The sequence below is a fragment of the Xenopus laevis genome, chromosome 4L, assembly GCF_017654675.1.
Source record: "Xenopus laevis strain J_2021 chromosome 4L, Xenopus_laevis_v10.1, whole genome shotgun sequence".
Lineage (NCBI taxonomy): Eukaryota > Metazoa > Chordata > Amphibia > Anura > Pipidae > Xenopus > Xenopus laevis.
The window spans coordinates 19534831-19551105 of record NC_054377.1 but is presented as its reverse complement, the minus strand read 5'-3'; the positions used below and the strand labels follow the sequence as shown (position 1 = coordinate 19551105).

General features: G+C 39.0%; 1 protein-coding gene across 1 annotated transcript in view; it reads right to left on the bottom strand.

Annotated features, from left to right (window-relative positions):
- The window catches only part of LOC108713464 (anoctamin-3), a 187259-nt gene that overhangs the window by 84847 nt on the left and 86137 nt on the right, over window positions 1-16275 (bottom strand). Inside the window, exons 5-7 of the mRNA XM_041589950.1 lie at window positions 12998-13156; window positions 7762-7862; window positions 5003-5047 (exon numbers count right to left, since the gene is read on the bottom strand). Of these exons, the coding sequence (XP_041445884.1) occupies window positions 5003-5047; window positions 7762-7862; window positions 12998-13156 (305 nt within the window). The remainder of the gene's footprint in view (window positions 1-5002; window positions 5048-7761; window positions 7863-12997; window positions 13157-16275) is intronic.

Here is a 16275-nt window from a genome sequence, read left to right as displayed (position 1 = left end):
GCGGCAAATTTTTGGATCAAATTTGCCCATCCCTACTCACCACAATAAAGAGCCTGGATTTCTATTGAATTGCAAGGACAATAACAGAACTACATTTCCTAGCATGCAGCAGAGCATCCCTGCATGGGCCTTGCAACTACCAATGAGAAGAAAGGGTGCAAAATGCTTTGGAGGAGGGGACTGCCCTATGACTGAGGGGTACAGGGGAGAGCTGTGGGACAGAAGGGAACTTCTGACTGCTGTGTGTGTACAGCATCTCAATATCTGCTCATATCTGCTACTCAAGTGATCCAGTGTTTTAGGAGCACAGACTGTGAGTAAACTTCCATCATCCTATCTTAGTGGGGAACTGGGAACTTATTAACATTATACAGTGTTATAGTTTACTGTATACGTTACATAATAGTGATAAACTGCTACTGTTTTATTATATGCATATTGTTTAATATTGCTGGTTATATTCAGATCCCTCCCATTTGCTTCTCTTAAATAATAAAAAGGGATCTTCTTGTTTAAACACCATTTACCTTGCTGTGGTTAATCTGGGAAAGATACGGAGTGTCACTGAGTGTGCTGGAGTTACCTATTCATACATATTAGCTTCACCCAAGGGTGTGCTACACTAGTTAAATCACTGGATGGGGGGACACATATTAACCTCTAAAAAATGGATGCATAATCCACGCCACTCCTGCCCACCTGGACTTACGCTAAACTCTTTGAAAGGGCAAGTGGGAACACGGGAGTAGATTTTCCAAAATAAAAACTTTACACACTGTAGGGCTCATTTATGAGTGCAAGCCCAGTTTGCAAACTGGATATGACTTAATGTTTACCCGCCTACACACAATAGTGTTGTATCAGATGCGTTAAAACAGAAGCAACTGCACTTGTGTTTTGACTCAAATTCTGCTCATTTGTGTTAGTTGTGCGTCATTTCTGCCACATTTCTTACTGATAAAATACTGAACACATTGCAGCCTACAAGGTCAATAACATTAGTATTTAAAGGGTGAGCACAATCAGCCAATTGATGTTCAATGTTCAGCAGTGCAACATCTGACTATTGGTTGTTCACCTTTAAATGTAACTTTTAGTATGTTGCAGAGAGTGATATTTTGAGACAATTTGCAATTGGTTTTAATTTTTTGTTATTTGTAGTTTTTGAGTTATTTAGCTTTTTAATTCAGACGTTCTCCAGTTTGCAGTTTTAGCAATCTGTTGCTAGGCTCCAAATTACCATAGCAACCATGCGTTGAGACTTGGCCAAAACAAAAAATTGGACGCGTACCGGAAAAGTCGATTGCATCATGCATCAACACTATTCGGACACCCATTGACTTTAAAGGAGAAATCAACCTGTGGGGAAAAAACCCTACCCCCACCCCAGGTAGCCCTTCCTCCCCCCCAGACTAACTACCCCCCTGGGGAGATGCCCCATACTCCTTACTTACCCCTCGGCGCATATTCTTTCAGCGGAGTTCCAGGCATCCATCTTCTGACTCCTCGGTAAGCTGACTGAGAGACCGGGAATATCTGTGTAATTCCACGCATGCACAGTTGTTGCAAACTGGCAAACTGCTCCAACTGCGCATGCGCAGAAAAAATGATATCTCAGCTTACAGAGGAGCCGGAAGATGGATGCGTGGAACTTCGCTGGAAGAATCTGCGCCGAGGGATAAGTATGGAGTATGGGGCATCTCCCCAGGGGGGTAGTTAGCCTGGGGGGAAGAGGGGGGAGGGCTAAATGGGGTGGGGGGGGGTAGGGTTTTTTCCCCCACAGGTTGATTTCTCCTTTAACGTCTCCGTTAAAATTTACGCGAGCATCGTCATGAATTGACGAGCGCGTCAAAATTCTAGTTTTGCAATTTTTACGGCAAAATGGGAGAAGTTCGCCCATCACTAGTATAAGGGCTTCAATGGAAAGATCAGTAATAAAAAGAAGCAATAACAATACATTTGTAGCCGTAGAGAGCAGTTTTTTAAATGGGGTCAGTGACCCCCATTTGAAACCTGGAAGGAGTGAGTTATTTTAAATAATTAAAAAATTCTAAAAAAAAAATAATAATGAATAGCAATTGATAAGTTGCTTTGAATTGGCCATTCTATAACAAACTAAAAGTTAAGTCTTGCAAACACAAGGCAAAATGGTGCCAGTAATATGTTTGTATGCTCTGCATTCAATAAGTACAGGGAAATTACTAATAATTTCTTATAGCCCTGTGCCAGGCAACACGATTCTACAAGGCAATAACTGTGCCATTGCACTTCCCTACTGGAAACTCTTAGCCCTGCTGAATTGCACCTCTCTTCTTCATGCTTATTTTAGTTTAGACATGCTTTGTGTAGGGCACGTGTTCTCTTTACCTGCAACAATATGAACGTAACCAGGCTCATTCTATATCTAATGGCATAGTATGATAATTATTGCCCATGCTGATCATTTAGTGTTGTGAATTCGCTGTATTTCTGAAACATGCACTAGATATGGAAGAAGTTATTCAAATATAATATGCAAGGTTTAAATATATGATGGCAAGGGCAACCAAAGCTAAACTGCATTTATTGGAAAGAGCTGCTGGTGAACATAACAAATACATATGCAAAGAGTATAGTGACTTGTTTGAAGCACACATGCAAATAATGGGCAGCAAGTTGCACTGAACTTGTGAACCATAACAACCAATCAGCACTTAGCTGGTACTGGTTTTTGGCGGTTAGAATAAAAATAGCACATTATGATTGGTTGTCTTTGTCAATGACTTTGTATAAAGCCCAATGTCTTTGTATAAAGCCCAATGTATTGTGGGAAGGCATTTATTTTACTTTTTGGACTGTTCATTGATGATCCAAACCGGCCAACCGGTGTTAGCTATCTAACTAGTGTACATGTATGGGACCTTGTATCCAGAATGCTCGGGACCTGGGGTTTTCCAGATAATGAATCTTTCTTCATACCTTAAGTCTACTAGAAAATCATATAAACATTAAGGGGCAGATTTATCAAAGGTCGAAGTGAAAATTCGAATAAAAAAAAATTCTAATTTCGAGCTAATTTTTGTGTGCTTCGACTAGGGAATAGTCCCTAAAAAATTTGAATGTACTGTCTCTTTAGAAATTCAACTTCGACCATTTGCCATCTAAAACCTGCTGAATTGCTGTTTTAGTCTATGGGGGACCTCCTAGAACCTATTTGGAGTGAAAAAAAATCGAAGTTTTTTTTAAAAAAACTTTGATTCAGATTTGATCAAATGCACTATTACTTTGATTCATACAATTTGAATACAATTGAATAGGGACTCTTCACCCGAAGAAAAACAACTTTGAATTTTTTACTACATTTCGGTTGGTCTTTTTTTATTCAAATTTCGAAGTTATGGGAGTTACTTTGAATTTCGACCCTTGATAAATCTGCCCTTAAAAAAACCCAATGGGCTGGTTTGCTTCTAATTCAAATAAATTATATCTTAGTTTAGTTCAAGTAGAAAGTACTGTTGGATTATTTGGATAAAAGTCTATGGGTGACTCCTTCACGTAATCTGGGTTTCTGGATAGCGGATACTATACCTGTATTAAAATCTGACAAGAGGTCAGACCGTGATCTTTAATATGGTTTAATATAGAACCCAATGGCAGGTGATACCCCCCACCCCCACCCTTGTAATGATCTCATTCACATTCAGATTTTTATAGTTTCAGTCAATCTGGCCCACCATGTAGATGATTAAACTGTCCAAAATAGTAAATAGTAATTCTGAAGTCAAGCATCTTCTAGGACCAACAGTAAGGGACAAAAAGCCTTAGATTAAAATAAAAATGGCAGATACTGAGTATTGCCACATATTTACATACATATTTGCAGATTAAACCAACAGCTCTTCCGTTTCAACTCAGTTCCACGTTAGTTTCAGGGACCCTTTAATATGCAGATGTTTCCAATGCATTCTACAAAGAGCTAGGTATTGCATTCTAGGATATGCTAATTTAAGCAAGCACAAGCATTACCGGGTAAAGGCGTTGAAGCAGTTGTAAATTTATACATTATGCCGTCAGGAAAATCCCATCACTATTCAGCTACTGGTGGTCATTGACGTTCTAATGAGCGTCGTTGTATTGACATTAAGGTTTTGCATTATCCTAAAGATGTTCAAATTAAAACTGGCCCAAGGTATCTCATATATATCAACTCAAATAAGTAACTTGGATTGGATTGGATTGGTGTGCTGCTTGGCTGCAGTGTTCTTAAGATCTTTGTTACTGTGTTGCAGTTTCCCACCAAGAATGTTATAGTAGATATTCCTGGTCCTATCACCTGTCCATGAAACCTCATCAGTTATTAATATATGTTTACCATTGTAACCACACAATATGTATTAATGCCGCTTCCCTGCATTTAATGATGCCCTAAACCCGCAAAAGGTGTTCCAGTAAGTGTCTTCTAAACTTTCTTCTGATCACTAATGGTGGCTTTTCCAAAGTGATGTTTCTCTACACACTCAAATGAAAGCAAGAGAAGAACACCATCAACAAAACATTTACTCACACTTCTTTGGAGGGTATAGGAACCCTTAAAATATTTCCCAACCTATTGTATTTACCCATGAACTAATGTACAACATATCTGTGCAATATGTCTTCTGAAAGCAGGTAGAAACCAAATACTATCATAGAGATATTTCAAAAGGAATCCCAATGAGATAATTTAAGGTATCTCAGATAGTTATCTCCACAATTACTCATTTTTATAACTCCCAATAACCCCATTTTTTGGTTGATTGACTATATAAAAAAATAGCTTGCAAGGCCTTTGGTGAAGACTAAAGCAACGCCTTTTGCAGTTCCTCTGTACATGATCCTTTTGTTTTGATAGCACCATCAACACATCTCCATGGAATACAAGTCCAGCTCTACTTTTAGCATAAATTTACAACTGCAGCGGATTTGGGATTTTGTTCTGCAAGATGGGTATTTGGAAAAAGAAAGAACTGCATCACCCACCAACCTGCCCATGGTTTTGCTCCTCCAGTCAGTGTAATAACATTTTTTCCTGTAAGAATAGCATTGAATGTTAATTGACATAGTTGAGAATGACTTCCCTTTCATGGGAGTTTTAACATAAGAGGAGATACTTCACACAGTGTTAAATGTAAATCTTGGAGTCTGATGGAGATACATGAACCATAAATGTAATCAAATTTGAAACCATACTGTATATTAATGAACTGCTTTTCAACTAAAATATTGCATATTACTATAATTAGTAGAAGGGAATAGCTACTCGTGCGACTTGTTTTTTCCCCCAAAACAAAATTTTCGGAAAAGCATATTAATAAATAAGGAAAAAAAAAAACCTGTGCGGATTTGGTCGGCTTTTTTTTAATATTTAATAAATAGCCTCCTTGGTGTAGACTCTATAAACAGGGAGATTTATTGATATATTTATATATTATAAATAAGTATAATATCATGGGCTATGAGAAAAAGCTTATCTACAAATTTAATTCAAAAACACATTTTTCCATAGTCTATGGGAAAAAACAGAGCCTCCTGTAGACTGCAATCCACACAGGGCAGGGATCCCCAAACTTTTGATGAGCAACATTCAGAAGTTAAAGGAGTTGGGGGCAACATTAGTATTGAAAAATGTCATAACTCCTAGTAACATTATACCTTGCCCCATTGTCTATCAAGCCCCACCCCCAACTAGAATGGGCTTATAAACAAAATAGAAAAGACCATTAGGAACTTGCAACTAGCCTGCTAGCATGACAGATTTTAAAGGGGAACTAAACAACCCAAAAATGAATTAATGTAAAATTCCTTTGTCGATTAACGTCAAGCTATTAGCAGTTTTAAACTGCTAATTTAATGGCAGAAAATGAACTTACTGAACAAAGAAGCACCTCCGTATACCTTTCTGCTCCGTTCTATCATCCATTGTTAGTTCATTGTCAACTAAGTGATAGAACTGAGCCGAAAAGCTTCTTTGCTCAGTAACTTAATTTTTGGACAGCTGGTGCCCGGGGGGGGGGGGGCACTGTTGTTTCAAATTCATTATATTAGCAGTATAAAAAAAATCTCTGAAAACAATTTATGTGAAGCGCATTCTGAGCAACTTTGCTGTTTTGGAGCGTTTCGATCCCTTTTAAAAGGAATAATAATTCCCAAATGGAAGGGATTGTTCCCCTTTACTAAACATGCAAAGTAGCTTCCATAATTATCTGGGTAATTCATTTATTATTTCCCCTATGTATGATATCACGCCCCCAAATCAATATTAACAGTCATCTTTTATATAAACAAATAATTTGTATTTAATGGACATGGGTTGCGATATGGTGGTCTCTATATTATACATGCATTCTTAATAGTTCTCCTGTATTTTCTTGAGCAGGAATGTACCTAACATTAAGTTGCCTTAAAACCAATAGGTTTCTATTTTTAATTTAACAGAAGTGCTTTTGCAGTTGACGTAATAAAGTAATAATGTTTAATGCACTTTCATTGGCACAAAGGAGTAATTGCTTGGCAGACGGCTTTGCCTACTGAATACCCAGAGCTAATGTAGCAGTGCAATGATATTTGCTGGAACCTGCTGTCTTCCCCTTAGAAGAGCTGATCGTGTTACAAAGAACGGAAGAGGAGATAAGAACGAGTAAGACCTGGACCAGAAAGGATCTGGGTCACGGAGACTTCATAAGGAGGGATTTCCAAAATGCAAAGTCCCAGTTGATCTTTTACTGCATCCTAAAATCCTCATGCCTTAAAATATATTGTTTATGTTTTATCTACTTTATCTACTTCCAACCCGAAGAGGGGAGCCTTAACACCAGTGTTCCACACACCCATGTCTGAAGAAATAGAATAATAGGGAGGAGGAAAGCAAAATATAGGAAATGCCCCAAATGGCCCTATAACCTATAGAGGGTTTAGATCCCCTTTAAAGGAACAGTAACATCAGAAAATGAAAGTGGTTTAAAGTAATGACGATATAATACACAAAAGCCATGAATATCTTGTAAATTATATACTTATAAACGGTGAGTCATCAGTTCTAAACGGTGAGTTCTGATGTCATTTTGACTCACTGAAACTTGTGTATTATAATAAATAAAGCACCCCCTGTTGCAAAGGATATTAGAAGTTACCTCGGAGTTCCATGACCTGTATAAAAACACTCGGCCTTCGGCCATGGTCATGAAACTCCTCGGTAACTTATAATATCCCTATATTTTACAAGAGGGGATACTTTATTCAGTATATAATGTACTTTTGCCTTTCACTAGTAAAACTGACGTGTTGGCTTTATAAAAACAACTATATTATATAGAAACACGCTGCTGTGTAGCAATGGGGGCAGCCCTTTAAGCACAGGATGCAGAGTAGATAACAGATAAGCTATGTAGAATCCCATTGTATACCACAGATGTTATATGCGGTGTAACCTGTGCCTTTTCTCCTTTTTCATCTTTGAATGGCTGCCCACATGACTAAACAGTAACTTGTTTATATAAACTATACTTGGTCTGCGATCCAATGGGACTTCCTCCCAGATATCTATCGGGGAGGCCCATTGGAGGGCCCCATACACGGGCCAATAAGCTGCTGACTCGGTCTGTCGTCAGCTTTTATCTGCCCATGTATGGCCACCTTAAGTTGTGTAGTTATTATCGACAGACTGATATAATTAAGAAAAAGTTCCCAGGAGACAGGGCTTCCTAGAGTAATTCAAGCATTACACACATTAAAGGGCAGTGATACCTAAAGGGCATTCTGATGTTCATCCGTTCTGCGTATTTGCACAGCGTGTCCCACGGACAGTGGATTTTGACGAACATGATATCATTGTTGGTTAAGGCGTTCTGTATGGGGATGGAAAGAAATCATTATTATTGTAATGCAACCTAATAAAGAAGAAAGTCAGTAGTCAACAGTAAAAGTAGAAAGACACACGTGAACTCAAACTTCTCCAATTAAACATACTGTACACATCAATGCCCAACAGAAGTCTTGGATCTTGATCATTTGCTAAGAGGACCCATCCATAGAATATTGTATCAACATTTTCTAGATTGTGTTGTCCTGAATTAAGCACAACATAGGGAGCATTCCAGGAGAAACCCACATGCCAACCACCAGAGAGAGGCAGAGTGAGGTCCAACTCTTGAATTGTCCTCTAGAGTAAAATTCCGCCACTTTCCATTCATTTCTATGGGATTTTTAAAAGAGTATTAATACATGGGTGAAAGTTATCCTTTGATAAATACGCCTTTCAAAATACCATAGAAATGATTGGAAAGTGGCGAACTTTCCACTTTTACTGTAGAGGACTGTGGCTCTCTAACTTCACTTTTTGATAAATATACCCCTTCGTCCAGGGTCACACTAAACGGATCACGGCCTGCTGAGAAACCCCGCTGCTCCTTTTCTGCTGCGCTACCTGCACTTGGAATCATTACCTCCGCTCAGGCTGAAACGACACGAAATGCAAAAATCTTGTGTTTTGGCGCCAAAATCTTCCGCATCTGCCTGCACCTGAGTGGAGGTAATGATTTTATAATAATGATATTTATATAATGATATTATATTTATATATACATATTATAGTAATTGCATGTAGATATACTGGCACGTTTCAGGTTAATATGCTGATTATCCATTTTCTGTAGCAATTATACTGGCATGTCTCGGCTTAATATGCACATTTTCCATTTTCTGTAGTAATTATATTGGCACATCTGGGGTTAAAATGCTCTTTACCTATTTTATTGAGTGGTTAAACTGGTTACCTGTGCTTAATAAGCCCATTATCCATCTGTTTTTGTAGTAATTATACCGGCATGTCTGGGGTATGATTTGGAAAATGGGTGAGGTTTTCTAGGGGTGTGTTCACAAAAAAATTTCACAGCGCTGCGCACATCTGATTATTACGATTTATATCCTCTACTTAAACAGCCCCCCTAGCTATATAAGTATGTAAGCTGTGAGTGACTTTATGGGCTTTGCCAATAAATTAATTTCCTACAAACTTGGCACCTGCTTAGTCTAGAAAACCATTTTGCTTGCCCCCATAACATTTTCTGGAGATGCTCATGGCTTCACAATTACTATTTAGCATTCTGGTAAGCAGTGACAAATTTTTAGGGGTGGTTTGACCACCCCTGTTGTCTTCCTAAGCACAGCAGCAGTAAAAAAAAAATACCCAGGGTGCTGCAGGCTAATTCTGTATATTGGAACAAAATTCAGGGTAACCTCGATTTCCTTGATTGCCAGACCCAATTCACTGCCAATTTCTGCATTTTGCCACCGGCGAATAAATTAATGAAACTCCCATTAAATTCACCAGCAAAACTTCGCTTGCGCCAAAAAATTTAGATGCCAATCAGAAAAGTAGCTGGCATCAAATCCGTCGCACGTCAACACTATTCGGACACCCATTGACGCTAAGGTCAAAATTTAGACGGATTGGCACGGGCGTCAAAATTTGAGTTTCACTCATTTTTCACATTTCGCTAATTTATCGAGAAATTCACGAAACGGGAGAAATTCGTCTGTCGCTATAGCCCAGTAATACAGTCTTTTAAAAAGTTTCTCCTAACTGCGTATAACATTTTGTCATTGGAACACAATAAACACCAGCATGAGCTGAGAATAATTTCATGCCTGTGTGTGAGCCTGCTCATTTCCACCGAGGCTTGTGCTGGATTTTTGCCCTTTATAGAAATGCCCTTAGGTTTCTGAAGTATAGGGGGGCAGTTAGAACCCAGGGAAGAAGGTTTCTGGCTGATTATAAGCCCAGTTATGTAATAACACTGTTTGTGGATACTGTATTTGCAACAGAAATGCACCCCCCATACCTTGACTTTGCTATCAAGCGGATGTTAGTTGACAACAAGATGTTTTCTATTCTGATTTTACTATAGCCACTGTAAAGGTCTGCCAATGACACATTATTACAATAAAGCCACAAGCACAGGGCATTATTAGAATGGATTATCCTTGATGTGTCATTAAGTCCAAGCAGCTGCCATCTCTCGTGTATCAGTGGCACTTATGTATCTCCTATGGGGTGCTGCTAGAATACATACCTGTTTGTTTATATATATATATATATATATATATCCTGACAACGGTTCAGAGAGAACCGAAACGCGTTGATGTGGGGTAGATTGTAACACTCCAATAAAGTAGTATTTTTCACAATACCCGTGAGTGCTCTTAAATGATCCAATATGCTAATTCCTGAAGCAGCACCCGGGGTTTGATGCTTTGAGGGTGAGTGCCGGTTCTACTACACCATTGATATATATATATATATATATATGTGCAGTACTTTCTGCTGGAGAAATGTCATTCCTTGATCATTTGACATCTTAGCACTAGTGATGGCCGAATAAATTCGCCAGGTGCGAATTTCCTGCAATTTCCGTGAGAATTCCCCAGTATCAAAAAAAATTTGGACGCGTGTCGGAAAAGTCACTTGCGTCAAAACCGTCGCGCGTCAACATTATTCGGACACCCATTGACTTTAATGCCAGCGACAAAATTGATGTGAGCGTCAGAATTGACGCAGGCGTCAAAATTTGCGTTTCACAAATTTTTCGACGTTTCGCAAATTTTGCTAGTTTTCGGCAAAGCGAAAAGGGACAAATTCGCCCATCACTACTTACCACTAGTTGTCACCGATGTCTCATTATTATAATATCAACTCTGGCCTCCCTTATACCTGGAGCAATGTTAGTGCATTCCATGCTTCTTAAAGGAGAAGGAAAGGTCTTTTTACTTGGGAGTGCTAAAAGTTAGCCACAAAAGTTAGTCACCCCCAACTGATCGCATGTTCTTACATGAAACCCTGGGCCAATCCACAATCAGGTGAAAACTGCACTGGCCCAGGATTCTTCCAGCGAGCACCACGGAGTGATCAAATTCTGGTTTCTTTTTCTCTCGCGGCTGCGCATGTGCAGTAGAACGCATGCGTCTGCCCCTGGAAATTTGAAGAAAGAAGCCTCCTAATAGGTGCACCGGCCCAGGGGTTTCAGGTAAGACATGCGATCACTTGGGGGTGCCTAACTTTTGGCACCACTAAGTAAAAAGACCTTTCCTTCTCATTTAAGGGAGGTCAAGTAGAAGTCCATTAACTCCATATAACGGGTGGTTCACCTTTAAGTTAGCTTTTTGGTATGTTATAAAATGGCTAATTCGAAGCAACTTTTTAATTGGCTGTCGTTATTTTTATTTTTTTTATAGTTTTGTAATTATTTGCCTCTTTCTTCTAACTCTTTCCAGCTTTCAAACGGTGGTCACTGGCCCCCTCTAAAAAGCAAATTATTGGTAAGGCTATTGTAATTGCTACTTTCTATTCAGGCCTCTCGTATTCATATTCCAGTTCCTTGTTTAAATCAATGCATGGTAGCTAGGGTATTTCTGGGCCCTAGCAACCAAAGTGCCGAAACTGCAAACTGGAGAGCTGCTGAACAAAAAGCTAAATAACTCAAAAGCCACAAATAATAAAAAATGAAAACCAATTGCAAATTGTTTCAGAATATCACTCTCTATATCATATTCAATGCTAACTTAAAGGTGAGCAACCCCTTTAATTGCTGGCTCTTATGCACCAAAATTGTCTTATGGTAAACAACAAGCTCTGCCCTAAGTGTGAGTCCAGTATGTGGCCTTGTAGTTTGGTATAACAAATACCAGTTAAGTGATGGGAGTGTATATCCCATACCCACAGATCCTGAAAGTTAGACAGGTTTGGGTTACAAATTGGGGTTACTGGTGTAGGTTTGGTGGGTCCAACTCATACCTGCCATCTTGAACCCCTGTGCATTACCTTTCAGCGAGCCCTCTCTGTTGGTAATATCAGATACAAGCCTCTCCCCCTCCATGACATCACTGGTGGGTATGGATCCAGTTCAAAGTCTGCGGATATGGGCGTGTGCATATTTCTAGGGGCAGGCCAGGGTTGGACACTGGTCATAGTTTTTTGCCTCATATCACTTATATGAGACATTTCACAGCAGTGGTCGAAACACCCCATGTGCCACCAGACAGAGCATATGTGAGTTGTTTGCAGCAGGAAAAATATTAAGTTGGCAGCACAATATAAAATATGAATAAAACTACTGAAAATATAATAGACTGTTTGTGAATGGGTTTATTAGATGCACACTACAGTTTGTTGGTATGTTTTAATCACACCTCCCAACTGTCCCGTTTTTAGAGGGACAGTCCCTCTTTTGACAGCACAACCCACAGTCCCTCGTTATTACTGGAAAGTCCTGAACAGACAGAAAAAGAAACAATGTTTCTAACTTAATTTGGCAGAGAGCCCAGAGTAGCCACAGCAGCTGATAAGATACTTTTGTAACAATTTTGAGATAAGCAAATAAGTAACTGTAACAATATAAGATAACAGGTCCTTTGGGAAAAGTTAGACTCATGGCTTAAAGGACCATTTACCTTCATAATCAAAACTGTAATAACTGGGGAAAAAACACAGAAATATGTTCAAACTTTCATAACCTGCCAAATTTTGTAAAATGAACATGTTAATTAGGGGGTGTGGCCACAAAAATGGGCATGATCAAAAAAAAATTGCCCATCTTTTGTCCCTCTTTTTATTTCCAAAATTTTGGGAGGTATGTTTTAATTACAATGACAGTGTTTTGGGAAGATCAAAACTCTGGGAACCTGTTTCCCAAGGAAGTGCCTAAGGACAGTCTTTAAGTGTCCACTGAGCACCCTTTGTATCGACAGTTATGTTTCAATGTATATACAATTTATTCTTCTACTTGTTTGTCCCTGGGAGCAGCTGAGTGTTTTCTACTGCAAATTAAAAGGAGAAGGGGTTTGTACCTATAAACTTTTCTCCCTGATCTAATTTTTATACACTGCCTCAGGTTTGCTCCCTACATAAACTCTGTTCAATTTTATATGAGCCCAATGATGAAGCAGTCAGAATCCCTTTAGGGGCACTCATTAAAGACCATCTTACTTCTCTCTCCAACATTAGACCTTCAGCTCGGAGATTCTTTTCAAAGGTGCTGCGTTTTTCAAGTTGCACGCTGGACTTTTTATACACCAAGATATAATCAATGCGCTTTATTCCGTCTTTGAAAAAGAGTCCCAGGGACGCAACAGTGCCCACTTGATCCTGCAACATTGAGAAAGAAAGGGTACATTAGAAATTTACATACTCCTGAGTTATTATTATTATAACTAAAGTGTGCCCAAATGCATTAAGTTACTATTGTACAGGTGAAACATCCATTATCTGGAAACCCGTTATCCAGAAAGCTCTGAATTACATGAAGCCTATCTCCCATATACTCCATTTTAATTGAATAATTCACATTTTCAGGAATGATTCCCTTTTTCTCTATTATAATAAAACAGTATGTTGTACATAATCCAAACTAAGATATAATTAATCCTTATTGGAGGCAAAACCAGGATTAATTAAATTTCAAATGATTTTTTAGTAGACATAAGGTATGGAGACCCAAATTACAGAAAGACCCATAATCTTTGGATCAAGATACTGTTTTATTATTACAGAGAAATGAAAAACATTTATAAATAATTAAAAAAATAATAAATTCAAAAATACATTTTTGAATTATTTGCTTAAAATGGAGTCTATGGGAGATGGTCTTCCCGTAGTTCTAAGCTTTCTGGATAATAGATTTCATACACATACAGCCATGTTCGCTTTTCCAAACGATAACATGAAACACATAGGTAAAGAGAGAGTCAGCACCAAGCTGACTAAACCAGAAATGCAACCCAATCTCTTGGTTCTTGACCAACCAATGACCCTCAAACGTATATATTTTAGGCCTTACATTGAACAATGTGGAAAGTTCCAAAAAGGATTTAATTGGCTTCATTTAGAAACTGAACCATCACCTCATCCATAATACAGGCAGGTTGCATTATAACTGGGCTGATATACATATATAACCCATTGCTCTCCTATTCAACTGCTGTTTGCCTATGAGTGGCAAGGTGGCCTTAGGTCTCTGAGCCTTATAATTGGACAGGGGTCCCCAACCTTTTTTACCCATGATCCACAATCAAATATAAAAAGAGTTGGGGAGCAACAAAAGCATGAAAAAAGTTCCTGGGGTGCTAATTATGGGCTGTGATTGGCTATTTATGTGGATTGACAGCCTAGGAGATTCTGCTTGGCCGTAAACTTGGTTTGTATGCAACCAAAACTTGCCTCCAAGCCTGGAATTCAAAAATAAGCATCTGCTTTGAGGCCACTGGGAGCAACATCCAAGGGGTTGGTGAGCAACATGTTGCTCCCAATCCACAGGGGATCATTGTAATAGGAAACCATTTCTTGGAAAACCGTTCCAGCTTAATCCATGAATGAGTTTCTCAGTTGTCACCTTCTTGAAAAAGGCTCCATTTTGGTACAAAGCTTACATGTGACCATAGCTAAAATAAAATATATGACTATCTCGCCATCGTCTGTTAAGAAAAAGCATTTCCTCCTCCTGCATCAGTGTCCCTTTAAAGGAGAAGGAAAGTCATTTAGCACTTGAGGGTGCCAAATGTTAGGCACCCCAAGTTAATTTACTTACCTGAAACCTCGGGCCGGTGCTCCTATCAGCAGAAAACTGTAACGGGCCGGGGTTATATCAGTGAGCACCACAGAGTGATCCACTTCGCCTTCTTCTTTCTTCGCGCTGCTCCTCATGCGCATAAGAACTTTAAAGGGATCCTGTCATCAGAAAACATGTTTTTTTCAAAAGCATCAGTTAATAGTGCTACTCCAGCAGACTTCTGCACTGAAATCCATTTTCCAAAAGAGCAAACAGATTTTTTTTTAAATCTGACATGGGGCTAGGCATATTGTCAATTTCCCAGCTGCCCCTGGTCATGTGACTTGTGCCTGCACTTTAGGAGAGAAATGCTTTCTGGCAGGCTGCTGTTTTTCCTTCTCAATGTAACTGAATGTGTCTCAGTGGGACATGGGTTTTTACTATTGAGTGTTGTTCTTAGATCTACCAGGCAGCTGTTATCTTGTGTTAGGGAGCTGTTATCTGGTTACCTTCCCATTCTTCTTTTGTTTGGCTACCGGGGGGGGGAAGGGAAGGGGGTGATATCACTCCAACTTGCAGTACAGCAGTAAAGAGTGATTGAAGTTTATCAGAACACAAGTCACATGACTTGGGGCAGCTGGGAAATTGACAATATGTCTAGCCCCATGTCAGATTTCAAAATTGAATGTAAAAAAATCTGTTTGCTGGAGCAGCACTATTAACTGATTCATTTTGAAAAAAAAAAAAAATTCCCATGACAGTATCCCTTTAACTAAAAAGTTGGCTATTTCATTCTACTGCACATGCGTCTCCGCCGGGAAATTTGTGGAAAGAAGAAGCCAGAAGAGAATCGCTTCAGGTAAGTAAATACAATCACTTGGGGGTGCCTAACATTTCGCACCCAAAGTGCTAAATTATTTTCCTTGAACTAAGCTCTAAAATGATGTTTTCGGTAGTACCAGTCCTTGGCACTGCTGACATTTCCTTCATTGTACTTTATATTCAGCCTCTGCTTCGAAACTAGAATATTTATATCACTAGCAGAAGCAGGCTAATTATTTTTATGAGTTTGACCTTCACGGGAAGACACGGCTCCTTCCCTCACTTCTTCTTTGTCTCTACGGTACCGTTACTTGTTTAAATAAAGTATTGGTGAAACTGTTGTTTTTGTTCATTGCATTAACCTGATTGGTTGTTTCATCAACCTCCTTGTAGAAAGAAGCTGTAAACAGACCATGTAGAAGGCACTTGCAGAGCTCAGTGTATATAAGCTGAGATGCTTCTCTTTGGGAGTTAAAAGCTTCCATAAATAAGATCGACAGACACACATCTGATGTTCTGGGGCATTCAGCCATGCAAGACTGATATGTCAATAAATGCTCTAGCTATCCATGACTAGCTAAAAGCCATTCCGAGTAAATATCCCCACTACACAGTGATATTCATTGTCTGAGTTATGTGTTTACTCTTGAAGTCGGAATGCATTTTATTGTAGGTTGGTAAAGGGAAAATGTTCCTTGATGACTCACGTAGTGGGAGATCAGTTCCACCTGATTTTGATAGACACTTTACTTACAAAATGTTCATCTGGATCAATTACGAACTGTAGCTTCAGGCTTTCGCTTGCTGCTAATTGCCAGTAATGGTCTGATATTAAACAGTTGCACTGTTAAATATAAATGACATGGTATTTGGTATGGTTAGCAAACATACAGATGGA